Source organism: Bos indicus, chromosome 24 (assembly GCF_029378745.1).
Source record: "Bos indicus isolate NIAB-ARS_2022 breed Sahiwal x Tharparkar chromosome 24, NIAB-ARS_B.indTharparkar_mat_pri_1.0, whole genome shotgun sequence".
Lineage (NCBI taxonomy): Eukaryota > Metazoa > Chordata > Mammalia > Artiodactyla > Bovidae > Bos > Bos indicus.
In genome coordinates, this window is record NC_091783.1 from 58,950,888 (window position 1) to 58,966,258 (window position 15,371).

General features: G+C 50.7%; 1 protein-coding gene across 1 annotated transcript in view; it reads right to left on the reverse strand.

Annotated features, from left to right (window-relative positions):
* Positions 1-13,831, reverse strand: part of CCBE1 (collagen and calcium binding EGF domains 1) — a 237,387-nt gene extending 223,556 nt beyond the window's left edge. The window contains exons 1-2 of the mRNA XM_070779130.1: positions 13,209-13,831; positions 12,689-12,769 (exon numbers count right to left, since the gene is read on the reverse strand). Coding sequence (XP_070635231.1) covers positions 12,689-12,769; positions 13,209-13,339 — 212 coding nt within the window. The 5' untranslated portion in view covers positions 13,340-13,831. The remainder of the gene's footprint in view (positions 1-12,688; positions 12,770-13,208) is intronic.
* Between the last annotated feature and the right edge of the window lie 1,540 nt (positions 13,832-15,371).

A 15,371-nucleotide genomic window follows, 5' to 3' on the forward strand; every position in this document is an offset into this window, starting at 1 on the left:
GCTGAGGGACACGGGCCTGCCGTGACTGTGCAGGACGAAAGGATCGGGCCCAGAGGCCACAGAAGGGGGGGCGGGACCGTTTCTCCCGGGGCAGAGAGCCAGGCAGCCCGTGCCCTTTGGCTCTCTGTCGCCCCAGGTTTTCAACCTTGGCTGCACGATGGACTCATATGAAGAGCTTCAGAAACGTCTGGAGCCATATATGGACTCTAGAAAGATGGTACGATGAACCGATTCGCAGGGCAGCAGTGGAGACGCAGGCACGGAGAACAGACTTACCGACACGGGAGGGGAGGACGGGACGAATGGAGAGCGCGGCCTGGAAACAGGTACCCGCCATACGTGGAACAGTCAGTCAGTAGGAGTCTGCTGAATGACTCAGGGAGCTCAGACTGGGCCCTGTGAGAACCCAGGGGGTGGGATGGGGTGGCGGGCCCAGAGGGAGGGGACACATGTACACCTGGGGCTGATTCATGTATGGCAGAAACCAACAGGACATTGTAAAGCAATTATCCTTCAACTAAAAGTAAATTTAAAAAAAATTCCCAGTGCCTGACACCCATCTCTGGAGTTTGAAGCAACTGGTCTAGGGTGCTATCTGGACAGCGGGATTACTTTTTAAGCTCATGAGGTGATTTCCACGTGCAGTCTAGGCTGTTCAGCCACAGGCAGCGCTTTGCATGTAGGAAGCAAAGGACAGACAGTGAGAGGAAGGGGGCCCTGGAGCAGCACGGTGACCCTCAGGACGCACTTCTCAGTCTAACGTGCGTCAGAAACACCTGTGATGGCTGTTTAGTCGCCAAGTCCTGTCCAACTCTATTGCGACGCCAGGGACTGTAGCCCCCCAGGCTCCTCTGTCCACGGATTCCCCAGGCAAGCATACTGCAGTGGGTTGCCACGCCCTCCTCCTCCAGGAGATCTTCCCAACCCAGGGATCAAACTGGAGGCTCTGGCGTCTTTTGCCTTAGCAGGTAGGTTCTTTACCATTGTGCCGCCCAGAAAGTCCAGGAAACACCAAGGGACCTGTTAAAAGACAGATTTGGATTCAGTAGGCCTTGGGGTAGGGCCTCACCATTGTAATAATGATGTCTCGATGCGGGGAGTTAGAACAGATCAGAGCCTCCAACATTTGGCTAGAGAAAGAGGTACCATGAGAGAGGTCACCTCTAACGGTGTTACAGCTTAGTCCTTTTCCTTCCTGAATGGCACGCTGAAGGCACTTTAACTTCACTGGATAACTCAGGACCACCATGGTGGACAGTCATGCCCATGGAAATCAGTGTGCATGAAAGCATCCCCTTCATTACCTGGCCCTGGGATGTGAAGGGCTGAACTGTGTCCTTCCAAACTTAGACCTTGGAGTCCTAACTCCAGTACCAGAGAACATGACTGTTTAGAGACCAGAGCTTCAGCTTTAAACAGGCCACTGAGTTAAAATGAGACGTGAGAACGGGCCGTGATGCAGTGGGACCTAGTGTCCCTATAAGACAAAGACCAGGACAGACATGATCAGAGGGAGCCGTGTGAACACACCGGAGAGCCATCTGCAAGCCAGGGAGAGGGCTTGGGAGGGACCAGCCCTGCCACCAGACCCATCCCAGCCCTCCCACCTCCAGAGCTGCAAGAGAACCTCTTGTGGAAGCCTCCCCGTCTATGGCAGTTTGCCTAGACGTTCCTGGCAAACTAACACGGTCAGGGGAGAGGGGAGACGGGTGCTGGTTCACGCGTCTACTTTTGACGATGCGTCCGACTTACGGTGTCACCAGCAGGACTGACTTTCTTACCTCTAGCTTCCTCTTCCCTGGTCTACGTGCCTCTTAAATCGAGGCTGGCAGAAGGCAAGGTAACCGTAACTGTCAGGCCTTCCAGAAGTGTCCAGTGGAGTCAGACTGTCTGGTTTAGAACCCCGGCTCTGCCACACACCTGCCCTGGGACTTGAGAGAGGGTTCACAGGACAACAAGCTAGTTTCTGACAGTGAGCCTTTGGTGAGAAACAGGCTGTCGTTTCTCTGATCTCTGGTTTTCTATCCAAATCTCCCCCAGACCCACCCTCTGCTTCCTCTCCCCTCCTCTCAGCTGGATTCCAGGCAGATAGAAAAGGTCGCCTGATTAAGTGACCCCCACGTAGATTTTATACACAGCTCCATACTTCTCTCTCCCTATGTCCTCCCAGCTGATGGGCAAGAGTGATTTTCCAGAAAACTGACAGAATATTAACATTGCTTTTTACAGAATTAAAATCTTTCAGCCAAACTTTCTCAGAGATAAAACCTCATGGATGTTGCATTCTAGATTCCTCTGTTGCTGCTGCTAAGTCACTTCAGTCGTGTCCGACTCTGTGAGACCCCGTAGAGGGCAGTCCACCAGGCTCCGCCATCCCTGGGATTCTCCAGGCAAGAACAGTGGAGTGGGCTGCCATTTCCTTCTCCAATGGATGAAAGTGAAAAGTGAAAGTGAAGTCACTCAGTTATGTCCGACTCTTAGCGACCCCATGGACTGCAGCCCACCAGGCTCCTCCATCCATGGGGTTTTCCAGGCAAGAGTACTGGAGTGGGGTGTCATCGCCTTCTCCGATAGATTCCTCTAACCTTTCAGAATCTTCCAGAAGTAAATTCCAGTGCCTTTTTTTTTTTTTTTTGCAATGACCTTGCCTCCAATGAGCAGTCTTGTGGTCTTTCTGGCCTCCCAGGAAGCCAACCTCCTCTCTGCCTTGCAATTTTTCACCACAAAAGCTGTGAGCCATTTCACTAGAGGGAAATTCCAAAGTGAAACATGGACACGTTACCGCAAGTGATGCCAAGTGGAAGCAGAGAAAAGGGACAGCTGGAAGGAAAGTCGTGGCCTGGTCCCCACGCCGCCTCTTAGACAGGCTCCAGCCTCAGAAGGAATCTTGCTGAACACAAGCAGGACGCTATGGAAACTGCATTCGTCAATCTGTCGACCCTCACAAACTTAGCTTGCCTTTCATTTAACCTCTGTTCAGCTGAGTCAGTTAAAATGGCTGGTTACCAAGGTCACAGGCTCCCACATGACTTTGACTGAAACTTTTTCAGTGACTAAAAAATATAACTTATTTAGCTATTTGGTGTATAGGAAAAACCCAATGTCATGGAAACTAACCTTTCAAGTAAACACATAAAAATTCGTTTTGAGAAATTGTTGTTTAGTCACCAAGTCGTGTCCAACTCTTTTTGCGACCCCATGAACTGGTAGTCCGTCAGGCTCCTCTGTCCATGGGATTCTCCAGGCAAGAATACTGGAGTGGGTTGCCATGCCTTCCTCCAGGGGATCTTCCCAACCCAGGGATGGAACCAGGTCTCCTGCATTGGCAGGTGGACTCATCACCACTGAGCCAGCTGGGAAGCCCTTATTGAGGCATAATTATATCAGATTAGATTCATCTATTTTAAGTGCAAATTTGAGGAGTTCTGACAAACGTATGCAGCTGTGTAACCACCAGCACAATCAGGACACAGACTGTTTTTATCACACTGGAAAGTGCCCTGAGCCCTCTGCACCACTGCGTGCGGCGTCTTAGAAACAGCTTTTTCTCACCTGGCGTCGTCTCCACAGGATGCTCCCCTTATCAAGCGTTTGTGCCTGGATCTCTCTCCTTTCCTCCGCCCACAGCACTTTTTACTTTCCTAACACATCAGGTGGCGCATGCCAACATCTTCCTCCTTCCCTTTCTCCAAAACACCATGCGGCCTGCTCCCCTCTCCTCAGAATGTTCCCTTTCAATAGTTCTTTCCTTCTTCCCCCACACTCAGCGTCCAAAGGCATCACACTCTAGGCGTCTCCGTGATCTTTATGGAATCAAAGGCGTGGCACTATTAAAAGGCAGTTCAGAGTTTAAGTTCAACAGTTTAATTACCAATGTGCACAGTGCAACTGAGCCATGCCATGATACTTTTCAGCCATAAAAGGAAAAGTGGGATGTTTCAACTGTGACTGAGGGTACTCATCGGTGAAAATGACTCCTCCTCCAGGTTCCTCTAGATGTGTGTCCCTCACCCAAATATACACACTATCATTTGATTTTTGAATGTGCAATTTTCCACAGTAGAAATTCAAAGCTCACAAGTTTATGGAGAGCTGGGTCTGAGTCAAAGCATGTGATGATGAATATGCAAGTTGGGAATCAGCAAAGTATGGAATTAGGAATGGTGGGCCATCCGCCAAGGCAACCCTGGGATTACTCAGTTGGCAGAGGAAGGCCAGGCTTGGGAACACGTAGACAAGCAGCAGTAAGTTAGCTTAACTACTTGCAGTAAAACCAGCTTCTGACAAGTCACATTCACTCGGAGAATCATTTAAGGGAAGATGACTGGAAATAAAGTTCCAGCTCAACAACAGCTATGATTCCTCAAGATCAGGAAACCAAGTCACAATCGAAACCGCTCGGGCCAGAGACCAGATACAATAAAATACGGCCACACAAAAGTGCAGGCCCCAAAGATGAAGCTGACTCAACGTCCCCAACATGACCTTCTTGAGGACTCAGACCCATGGACGAGGTCACATTTGAATGGAAAAGCCCACTCCCATCTTCACGTTAAGATGGCTCTTCAGAAGTTGGCAGACTTTTCCTGGAGAAGGGCCAGATGGTAAATAACTGAGATTGGTGGCTAAGTAAGGTCTGTTGCTTACTTTAACCCTTTCAAAAACATAAGGGATTTCCTGAGTGGTCCACTGGTTAAGAATCCTCCGCCTGCCAACGCAGGGGACATGGGTTCAAACCCTGGTCCGGGAAGACTCCCTGCCAGGATGACACTAAGCTGCTGCCCGGCAACTACCGAGTCCGCACGGCCACTGCTGAGCCCACGTGCCCAGAGCCCGCACTCGGCAACCAGAGAAGCCGCCGCGGGGGAAGCCCGCCCATCTCAACCAGAGAGGAGCCCCGCTCACCGCAACTAGAGGAAGCCCTCGCGGCAGTGAGGATCCAGCACGGCCAGAATTTATTCTTTAAAAAAAGGTAAAAAATATTCTTAGATCGTGGGTTGCATAAAGACCAATCCCTGCTTTATACCAAATTTCCAGAGCCAGATCCCAGTGCCGAGGGCCCTCCGGCTTCCCGCCAGTTCTGTGCAGCAGCAGCAGCAGCAGCCACTGGGCTAGCAGATGCCCCTGCCATTCCCAGAAGACTATGAATGAGGGCCTCACTCCAGCAGGGGCGAATGCCAGGGAAACTCCCAGAGTAGTGGGCACGCGGTGTAAAGGCGGAGAACTGATAAGCCTAGAATGGATGTGGTTCAAGTCTCTGAAATCACAAAGGGCACAGAAAGATGACCTAGTTCACATTCTAGCACCCCGAACAAGGAGGCAGCATATCCGCCCTTCCAGACTCTTGACGCCTGCTTTTGACTCACACGGATCACACCCTGAAGCTGGAAAGATGTCCTCTGCTTGGTGGTGTGGTTCAGTCGCTAAGTCGTGTCCAACTCTCTTCAACCCCGTGAACTGCAGCCTGCCAGGCTCTTCTGTCCATTGGATTCTCCAGGCAAGAATACTCGGGTGGGTTGCCATCTCCTTCTCCAGGGGATCTTCCCCACCCAGGGATCGAACCTGCGACTCCTGCATTGCAGGTGGATTCTTTACCATGAGCCACCAGGGAAGCCTGTCCTTTGCTTGAAATTAAATATGTAGACGTAACATGGCTCTGTCCTCTATAGGCTGAAAACAGACTGTCCAGAAGGTTTAGAAACATTTATGAACACAGACCTGGGCTGTATTATTTGGAGAGTCAGGGAAGCAGGAGGGGTTTGCCTTCTCGTGACACTCTGCTTAAAGTCACTGCCAGGAAGCGTGGGGCGACCCTGCTGAGGTGAACTGGGTCCCTACGAGCTATCTGTTCCTAGGTGGTCAGTTCTATGCTGCCTCGCAGGACACGGCCAGAGAATTCACTTTCTCTTCGTAATGCTTTACATTCCAGCAATTCTTAGAAGCAAGGGGCTTGTGGCACGTGCTAGCGTCCTGCTAGCAGGAAAAAAAAACGCATTAGTTACTACTATCCCCAGCTTCTCGGGTCCCTGGCCTGGAGCTGCGGGGCTTCTCTTGCTGAAAGGATACAGCTGGGCCACAGGAAATTAAGCTTTTAGCTCCCCAAATGTGACATCGGTTGTGTGCCAAAGATAATCATCTTATAAACGTCCCCAAGGACATCTTTGGCTCGAAATCCCTTTACTGAAAAATAAATGGAATGAAAATCCATGCATTCCATGAGGGCAGAGATTTTGGGGTATTTTTTCCTGCCTTATTCACATATTTTTTTTTTTTCAGAGTAAAAACAACTCCTGTTTATATACCACATACATATTTGAAGTGCTTGGCACATAGTAACCTCTGAATAAGTGAACGAAATTGTTGGTAAAACTTTGAAACTGGTAAATGACTTTAAGGAAAAGAACCTGGCTTGGCAGGAGAGAAGCTGCAGGTGGTACAGCTGATTATCTTTCATCCTCCAAATAAAAAGCAATAAACAAACAAACAAAAGCAAACAGACTGCAGAGACCTTGGTTCTTCAGCTACTCCGCTGTGGCCTGAATCCGCAGCTCCTCTAATGCTCCAAAGTGGCGCAGGTCCCATCACGCAGGAGGGTAGTGAAATTTGCAGAAGCTGCATGGCTGACACTTAAACCGCTGACTGAAAGGCAAAGTACCACCCGAGAAGACAGGGTGCTCTAGAAGAAAGAGTACTTGCTTTTTCCAGGTGCACCCACCTCCCAGCTTCACTTAGACAAGAGGAAGTGAAGTGAATGTAGAAAGTCAGGCATCGACAACTCTGGGGACAATGAGTAGCACCTGGACCTGGTCCCAAAGGACACCGGTGACTGCAAGGCCTTTCGTGGTCAGTTCACTGGTCCATTGTTTCCTATCGTTTTGTCTTGATCCGTACAGAATGAGTGAAAAGTGAGAGAACCTTGCCTGGGCCAACATCCCCCACCATGCCTCCTCCCTGCCCCGGACACCTGCTCAAGCTAAATAACAGGGTGTGGGAGGGAGGGAGATCCCCTTTAAAGCTGTGACCCAGCACCGCTTCCAAGCCAGCGTCCACGGGGCATCATACCAAGTGGAACTGCGCACGTCCTCTTCAGCTATTATTTAAAGTAACAAGCTCACGGAGTGAGCTAGGCCTGCCCGAGTCAGCTCCCATAACACATCTGCAACTCAAGTGAAGCAGGTCAAGGTGGGAACTCATGCAAACAACAGCAGCATCTCAGAGGGGCAAGTAATCTGGTTTCTAGAAGGAAAAAAAAAAAAAAAGCTAGAAAAGGAGACATACTCTGATAGCAACAGAAGTTCTGGGAAGACCTAAAAGACAGATCACATTTCTTTGCTTACTGGTAACATTAACATTCGTCCACTCGTGCGCATGCAGACAATGCGCGTGGACTCCGTCCAGGCAGAGGACTAGCATCTGAGGCCACAGTCGTGGATGAGAGGACAGATGATTCAGGGGCTTCACAAGCTAACCATCCAGTGGGAACAAGAGGCTCCCTCCAACACATCCGCGATTTGGGCAGCTTGGCACGAAGCCACGCCCAGCTGTCCCCTGCTCTGTCCTCCGAGACACTGGGACCGCCTCCTCCTCATGGTAAGAATACGGATGGTCATCAGAAAGATACAATGCTCTTTCCAACAGTTACTCAGGGCCACCCTCGGAGCCGGTCCTGAGCTATGCTGGCCACAGGATGGGAGGCAGAAGGCAGAGACCAGAAATGGGCTGAGGACCTGACTGCCAGTCTCTGCCAGTAAGTCCCTTCATGACCCTGGACAGACAGCAACCCTCTACGCGCCTCTAAAACGGGGGTAGCTACGCCTGCCGCCTGCTTTTATAGTTACACGAATTGAGGACATCGTGCAGTCAGGTAGGAGGGAGGAAGCAAAATACACCCTTTTTATAATTTTCCCAAGGCGCTAGATTTCTGGGCTAGCCTACATTTGGAAAAGCATCTAAAAACAGCTGACGTGTGACTGCTGTATAAACACTCTCAGGGTTCCTGGCTACGGTCTGAATTTGCTTTTTCAAAAATTTCGACTGTCAAGTTCAAAACTCAGCAGATGTCCATGGAGCACAAAGTACATGCGCTCAGGACGCAGGATGAGGGGAGACACAAGCAGTGAGCCCGAGGGGCGGTGTCCATCGAGGGCTTCCTGCGTGCACCAGTTCATCTTCCCTGTAACCCTGTCACTCCAGTACTAACACGGTCCTCACGTATTCCAAGGAGAACACTAAAACAGAGACTGAGGAATGTTCAAGGTTATAGAACAAGCGGTAGAGCCTGAATTCAAACCGGGGCATAGGGTTTTTATCCTATGCATGTTTGACACAATCAAAGCCCTATGTAGGAACTCAGGGACTTGGCAGAGAGGATATTCTCCAGCCTTGCCTCCAATGGAGACTTAGCTAGAGTCCTGGGCTCTCTGTCTGGTACTGCTGCTCTAATTAAGCGACCTTCTTGCTCTCCAATTTCCAAGTAAACACATTTGCAGAAATATCACGTTAACTTCCATAATCTAACAGGATTTGGCAATGCTACTGCATTATCTTGAAGTGGGAGTTTTTGCATCCCAGTGTCACTATTTCCCACGGGAACGTGACCCTAATGAGATACCACTGACGGGACTAATAGAGCTGAGGGCCCCCACTGGAGGTCTGTGAGCCACAAAGCTGAGGATCAGAGCTAATGCAACTTAAACAGAAACCCTTCTGTTTAAAAAAAATCACTTAAAAACAACCAAGTCCATAAAGCCATTCCTAGCTGCTTCTAATCTCTTCCCCCATCACTGATAATCTAAACTACGCAACTTTGAACTCAGTCACATATGCTGTATATTGGTTACAGTTAGAACCCTTGGTCGAAAAATCAATTCTGGAAAACTTGAGCAGAGACTGCTTATGTGTTTTCTAGGACTATTTTAAGCACATATTAGATGCTCAAATCCTTAATCGGCTCATGTATCCAAAGTGTTAACTAGCATGCTTATTGGATACAGACTCAGGTTGATGTCTTAATGTTTCCCACACTCAAATGTATTTTCTGGTTTTAAAAAAGCCTTTAACATGTCATTTTACTGATGAGACCCAATGGTTCAGCTGTAAAAATAATCCACCTGCCAATGCAGGAGACCCAGGTTTGAGCCCTGTTCCAGGAAGATCCCCTAGAGAAGGTGAAGGCAACCCACTCCGGTATTCTTGCCTGGTAAATCCTGTGGACAGAGAGCCTGAAGGGCTATGGAGTGAAGAGTCAGACATGACTTAGCAATTAAATAACAAAAAGTAAACCCAAACATTTTGTTTAAAAATTACATGGTTTGGGAGCAGGAAAAAACTAATAGCCACAAGGGGGTAAATACCATGATAACTTTATGTGCTTGGGTAGAATAAATTTAGAGCCTAGATAAGTCACACGAACTGTGAAATCTTAACTGCTGGTAAAAGATATGCTCTGCCGTATGTCAGACTATAACACTGAGTGAATGTGTCCTTTAAGCTGCCAAAGGCATTCATTCAGAATTTCATCAACTTCAGGGACTTGGCTCAAAGCACAATGGGGTAGAGTCTCTAGAGACAGAAACTGTGATTAAGATGAAAGAAATCCTACAAGGAAGGAAAGCTCTCCATGCATGAACCAATTCTGTGTATAATGATAATATAAAGTCAATTGTTTGAGACAGATCAAGGGCAATGGTAACTCAGAAAACCACCGTGGTCACAGTGGATGCTGGCATTACCAACTGCTTGAGTTTGTATCTATTTAAATTTATAGTCTCCCTTACTTAGATCCCAGATCTGGAATTTCAGGCTCCTCTGTAGACACCTCCAGGATGATGAAAGGGCCCAGGCTTTGAAGTCAGACAAACCTGGGCTCTCACGTGTGTTAACTTTGCGACTCTGGGCAAGTGGACTAAAGCCCAGAGCTTCAGTTCCCTCTGTACAACAGACACCCACATGCTACAGAGTGGCTTTGAGCATCAGAGCTATATGTACATAAAGTGCATAGGACTGTGCTGAACATACAGTAAATCCTCCAGCTGTCATCTAATATAAGGTTAAAGTGGAAAGATGCTGCTTAGGTAAAACCATGGAAAACAGCTGTACACAGGTAGTGGTAGGGTCCGGGACAAACATTATTCCCTTCCCATCATTCTCTTTCCCATATTATGATACTTAAGTCTCCATATACTTTCAGGAATAATGGTAGATCAGATTTATAACTCACATCTACCAAATTCGTTTACTTATTTAATATTAAACTCATCCTCCATGCCAATGATTTTTCAAAAGTCAGTGTTTAAAAAATAATCACTTTCTACAATTTAGGAGTGACTTCTGGGACTCATTCTCTTGTGCAAAAATCCTTTCACAAGAGACTTCTGTTAAAACTGGGGTTCTATGCAGTCAGACACGCTTCCCTCAGCTTAATTAAGGGTCATCCAACAGTTAATGAGTCCAGCTTCCTGGAAGGCTGGCTCTTTCTCTGGTTTTATGTCATTGTGGTAGAAGGACCAACTACCCACTCAACTGTGGAGGCCTCTGGGCTCCTGAGGACCTGTCCAAATGGGACTGCACCGTGACTCCCATTGAGACACTAGTGTCCATGGCAGCCCCTCAAGCCTTAATGCACATCTCATTAACATGCAAGTTCTGGAGCAGGAGGGCTGGGCAGGGCCCCAAGACAATACGAGCTCCCAGATGACGCCTGTGCCAATTTCCAGACCACACCGGGAGGAGCAAGGGTCTCCAGGGCCAAGACAACAGGATTCACAAACCAATCAGTACACAGCATCCCTCCGTCCTCGGGGTTCAAAACAGGGACAGCAGCTTCCAGCTGACTGTCTCCAGGGAGTTAGTGAACGATGGAAGTTGTGTGAAGTCAGTGAAGTACACTTAGAACTCTGAGAGGAAAACCAGAGAGACAATATTCACAGGGACCTTTTTCTCCAGCTGAAAACATCCTCCCATCCCTCCAAGCTCTTTTCTCCTAGGAAGATATCCTTTTTGTTAGCTCTTATAAGCCGTTTGAGTAGCCGTTAATGAAAACACATCAAGACACTGCTCATGTCTCCTGTAAGAGTCTCAGTGTAGGAAAAAACACTGCACTGTATTTCAAAGTTTGGCGGGGGGAGCAGTGTGGAAGTGATAGTAACAGCATAACGAATGAAATCAGCTTAGAAGGCTAATCAGGCACTCATGGTTTCTGAAAATTGGACATGCATTCTGTAACTGTCATTGACTTATGGGCAGTCTGACTTTCAGGGACCAAATAATGAGCAAACCATCTCAGGGACACGTTCCATGTTAAATCAAGGTTTTGTGCTGTGGTGATAGGGAGGAAATGCATCCTAAGAAACAGTGTGGATGAAACACAGGGCTGGAGCCAGGCAGAATCCTGAAGCCGCCGCCAACAGCTCAGGTCCCTGGCTGGGCAGACCTCGCTTACCCTGTTAACTTCTCCAAGACTTTACCTGCCAACTGAACCACACTCCAGTCCTCCCTACTAACTCATTTCTGTTCAGTGTTTACCGCCCATGGCTCAGAGAATCCCTTCCCAGGGATTCACAGGACTGTTGCCTCCCTGAAGTGATCACTGTCAAGCTGTTGCCAACAGATTTCTAAAGTGTGGTCTGTGATGTGGCCGGTGGTGCTTTTGTACCTCTAAACTGACCAGCCCTGACACCACCCACACCTGGGCCTTAAAGCATATGCAGCTTTTTGCAGCTGAGACCATGAGGAGTCATCTGCTACCACATCATTAGGGCGACGTCTGTCTCTTTCAAGTTCACTTTTGAGGATTACCTTGTTATCCTGTACTGCCCAGGATTGATTCTGGCACCTAGACAGTGCAGGATTCCCGGAGATGGAGTCTGCTGGGAGTGTGTGATCCCTGGACCTCGAACACTATGCCTTTAAAACGCAGGCAACTCACAAGTCTTTATGGGTGCGTGCCTCCTCCTGGTAAAGGCACAGGGACAGTGCCCGTGGTCACCTATGGTGACAACGAACCGCCCCTCACGTTCAGAGAGCAGTACGCAGGGAACACTGATTTACCTCACAACGGCCTGGGGCAGTTTTCCTATCAGACGCCCTGGCTCTCATCACATTTGCTTTTAACAAGCACCCAGGTGATCTGCGGACCGAATTTTCAGGAAGAGGATCCTCTTCCGTGACTCAACGATCTTGACGCTTTTGGCTTGTACGGAACAACCTTATCCACCGCCCGCCCAGAGGCCGTGATAAAGTTACACTCTGTCCCGGCAGAAGGTCAACAGAGAGCCAAGGACTAAGGATTTCCTTGTTGACTTTATATGTTCAAAACAAAACACAAGCGCAACCACTCATCTTGGCTATGCCTCGCTATGCGGCACCGCTTACCCCACAGTCCCATCCCCTTTCTTCATGAAACTGGCAACCTTTTCTCCAACCACCACGCCAGCATGCAGGGGAGCGGAAAACCACCGCCCTCGGCTTCTGAGAGCAGAAACTCCAGGTGCGGACACTCAGTTGCCCGTGGTTGCTCTGGCTCAGAAACCACACACACAAGAAAAAAAAAGTTTGCACCAGAGAGGACGGAGCACCCCACCGGTGGCCGCGCGGTGACCGAGCGCGCCTCCAGGCCCCTCCTGCGGGCGCCGCCTCCCCGACCAGCCCGGGCGCGCGCCAGCCGGGTCAGCCGAGCCCCGGGGCTTACCTGAAGCACGTGGTGAGCTCCCCCGAAGGCTTCAGACACGGATACTTGGTCGTGGCGATGTTGTTTTCCGAGCAGACTTCTCTGAAAAAGTTAGGGGAACTTGGTTGGCCGCTCCGCGCGAGAGCGGCCGGCAATACGCGCCGGGCATCCGCGTCCCGCGCGCCGAGGCGGCTCCGGTCCCCGAGCGCGGACGCGGGGAGGACCCCGAAGTCCGGGCCCGGCGAGGGTCCCACGCAGCGAACCCGGCCCGCAAGAAAAAGAAGAGGTGCAGAAGCGGGACACTGACGGCGGCAGAAGGGCGGCGCGCGGTGTCACCGAGCCCCGAGCCCCACCGGAGCCCGGGGTGTGCGCGCGGAGGAGCCGCCTACCCCGGAGTTTACGAAGCTTTCCTTCACCCAGGAGGGGTGAGCGCCGGGGGAAACCGAGAGCGCGCGGAGCACCGGCAGGATGGGATGGGGAGAGGGTACCGCCTGCGCCCCGAGAGCCGGGAGCGCACGCAGCAGGGACCCGCAGCACGAACCTGTCGCCGTCCCCCGGCTCCTCGCGGTAGCTCCACGCGTGTCCCAGCGCCAGGAGTAGCAGCAGCAGACCCAGGCTCCTGCCCAGCCGGTCCCTCGCCGCCCCTGCCCGGTTCGGAGGCGGCGGCACCATCGGGGACGCTCGCGTCTTCTTGGCGGCGCTGGCCGCCTCTCCAGCCCTGCGCCCGGCTCCTCCGCGCGCGCCGCCGCCTGCCTGTCCCCGGCGGGGGGCGCCCGAGGCCGGGGGAGTCGGAGCCACCTGCGCGCTGCGGAGCTCCGGACGGCTGGGAGGTCGGGCTCGGGGCTGGGGCGCAGGGGCTCCAGCCGGGCCGCGGGGCTGGGACGCGGGGCCCGCGGGGTCCGGGCAGTGTCGCTTCCGAGGCTCACGCCGGACAGACGGATGCGCTCCGCTCGGCTCTGGGCGGCGCCCTCCCCGCCGGCCCCTTCCTCCGCTGGGCGCCGCGCGCGGCGTGCGGAGCGCGGGCGGCCGCTGGCATTTTACCCCACGGTCGCAGAGCCGGGGCGGGGGAGGAGGCGGTGGGCAGAGGGCTTAACACGCCTCCTTCCCGTGGTGGGCTGGCTTCCAAGGAGCGGGTCAGGCCCGTGTTTTGCCTCCCGCCCCTCGAGCGTCTACACTGCCCGCCCCCCACCCCACCCCACCCCACCCCACCCCACCCCGCCCCATCTCCTTCTTAGAAGGGAGGACTCAGGAGGTGAAGGCGGCCCCAGACCTGAAACTAGAGCGTGTCTGTTTCCAGTCCCTTAGCCCTCCGGTCAGACAAGTAATGAGCTCTGGTCAGCCCTTTCCGAGGACTGTGAAACAGATGACCAGCCCAAGTTCGATGCATAAAGCAGGGCACTCAAAGCCGGTGCTCTGGGACAACCCAGGGGGATGGGGTGTGGTGGGAGGGGGCTCAGGATGGGGGACACATGTACACCGTGGCTGGTTCATGTCGATGTACGGCAAAACCACCGCAACAATGTAAAGTGATTAGCCTCCAATTAAATTAATTTAAAAAGCCCTCTTGCTTTAATGCTGTTTCACACCATGCACACAGGCGAGAGCTGGAAACTCCTGGAAGATGAGGTGAGACACTGAAGGGCGGGCTGGTTAACTCAAGGCTGTTAAGAGGTCTCCTGAGACCCCCGGGCTGCGGGCCGCTAACGGGCTCCGCTGGTGTGCCCACGTGTAGCTCGTAGGCCTCTGCATCTTCACACTTGGTTGCCCATTCGGCGTTTCCGTGCCTGCCTGTTAAAGAGTAACTCCTGACATAAACGTGCCCCGCTGAGCCAGCCGCAGTCGTGGCGGCCTAGAAACCAGGTTGTAATGCCCAGCCTCTAACAAACCCGTGGTTTCTGCAGCTTTCCTGAGGAGGAGAAAAGACAGCTTGATCACAGGTTACTAGGGTTCTCATGGGTTAGGTGAGCAGGCGTTTTGATTCAAAACATTCTGGGCCACTGAGAATCACCCTATGTGTCTGACATTTTTTAAAGCAGTGGTACCCTCGTTGTTCTGTAGAATGTTTTTATATTTTCCAAAGGCTTTTCACATTTATGACTTTATTTGATACCATATCCCTTGAAACTAGGAGTCCGACTTCAGCAAGGTGGGTTTTTTTTTTTTTCCTGCGAAACTTACACAGGCATGGCAGAGTACAAATCAGACTTGATTTGAAATCAAACAAAAGAAGTGAATTTTCACATGGTCAGGAGACACTTCAGAAACTTGTAAAACCTGACAGTGACCATCAAAAGTCAGAAAGAAAGAAAAAAACTGGATTCAAACCCAGGATGCCTGGCTTCCAAGGTCAATGATTTGGGCAAGTGACCTTTCTGAAACTTAGCTTTCTCATCTGTGAAATGGAGAAAACTTCCTATAAGTGTTTAAGAGTAATGAATAAGGTAATGCATATGACACATTTTTACAGTGGCTGGTGTATATATATCGAGTGCTCAGTAGACATTAACTGTTATCATTTTGAACCTAAATGATTGTATTACACAGGATTTTCAGTTTCAACTTTTTAACTTTCTGCTTTTAGATAAATAGGAGTTTATTTCACAATAGCTATTTGAGTTCCTAAAGAGATACCCCTCTAAGCATGTGAAAAAGAAACCCATCTTAGAGGCTGTAAAATTTGTGTCACTTTAGAGGCCATTCTTAG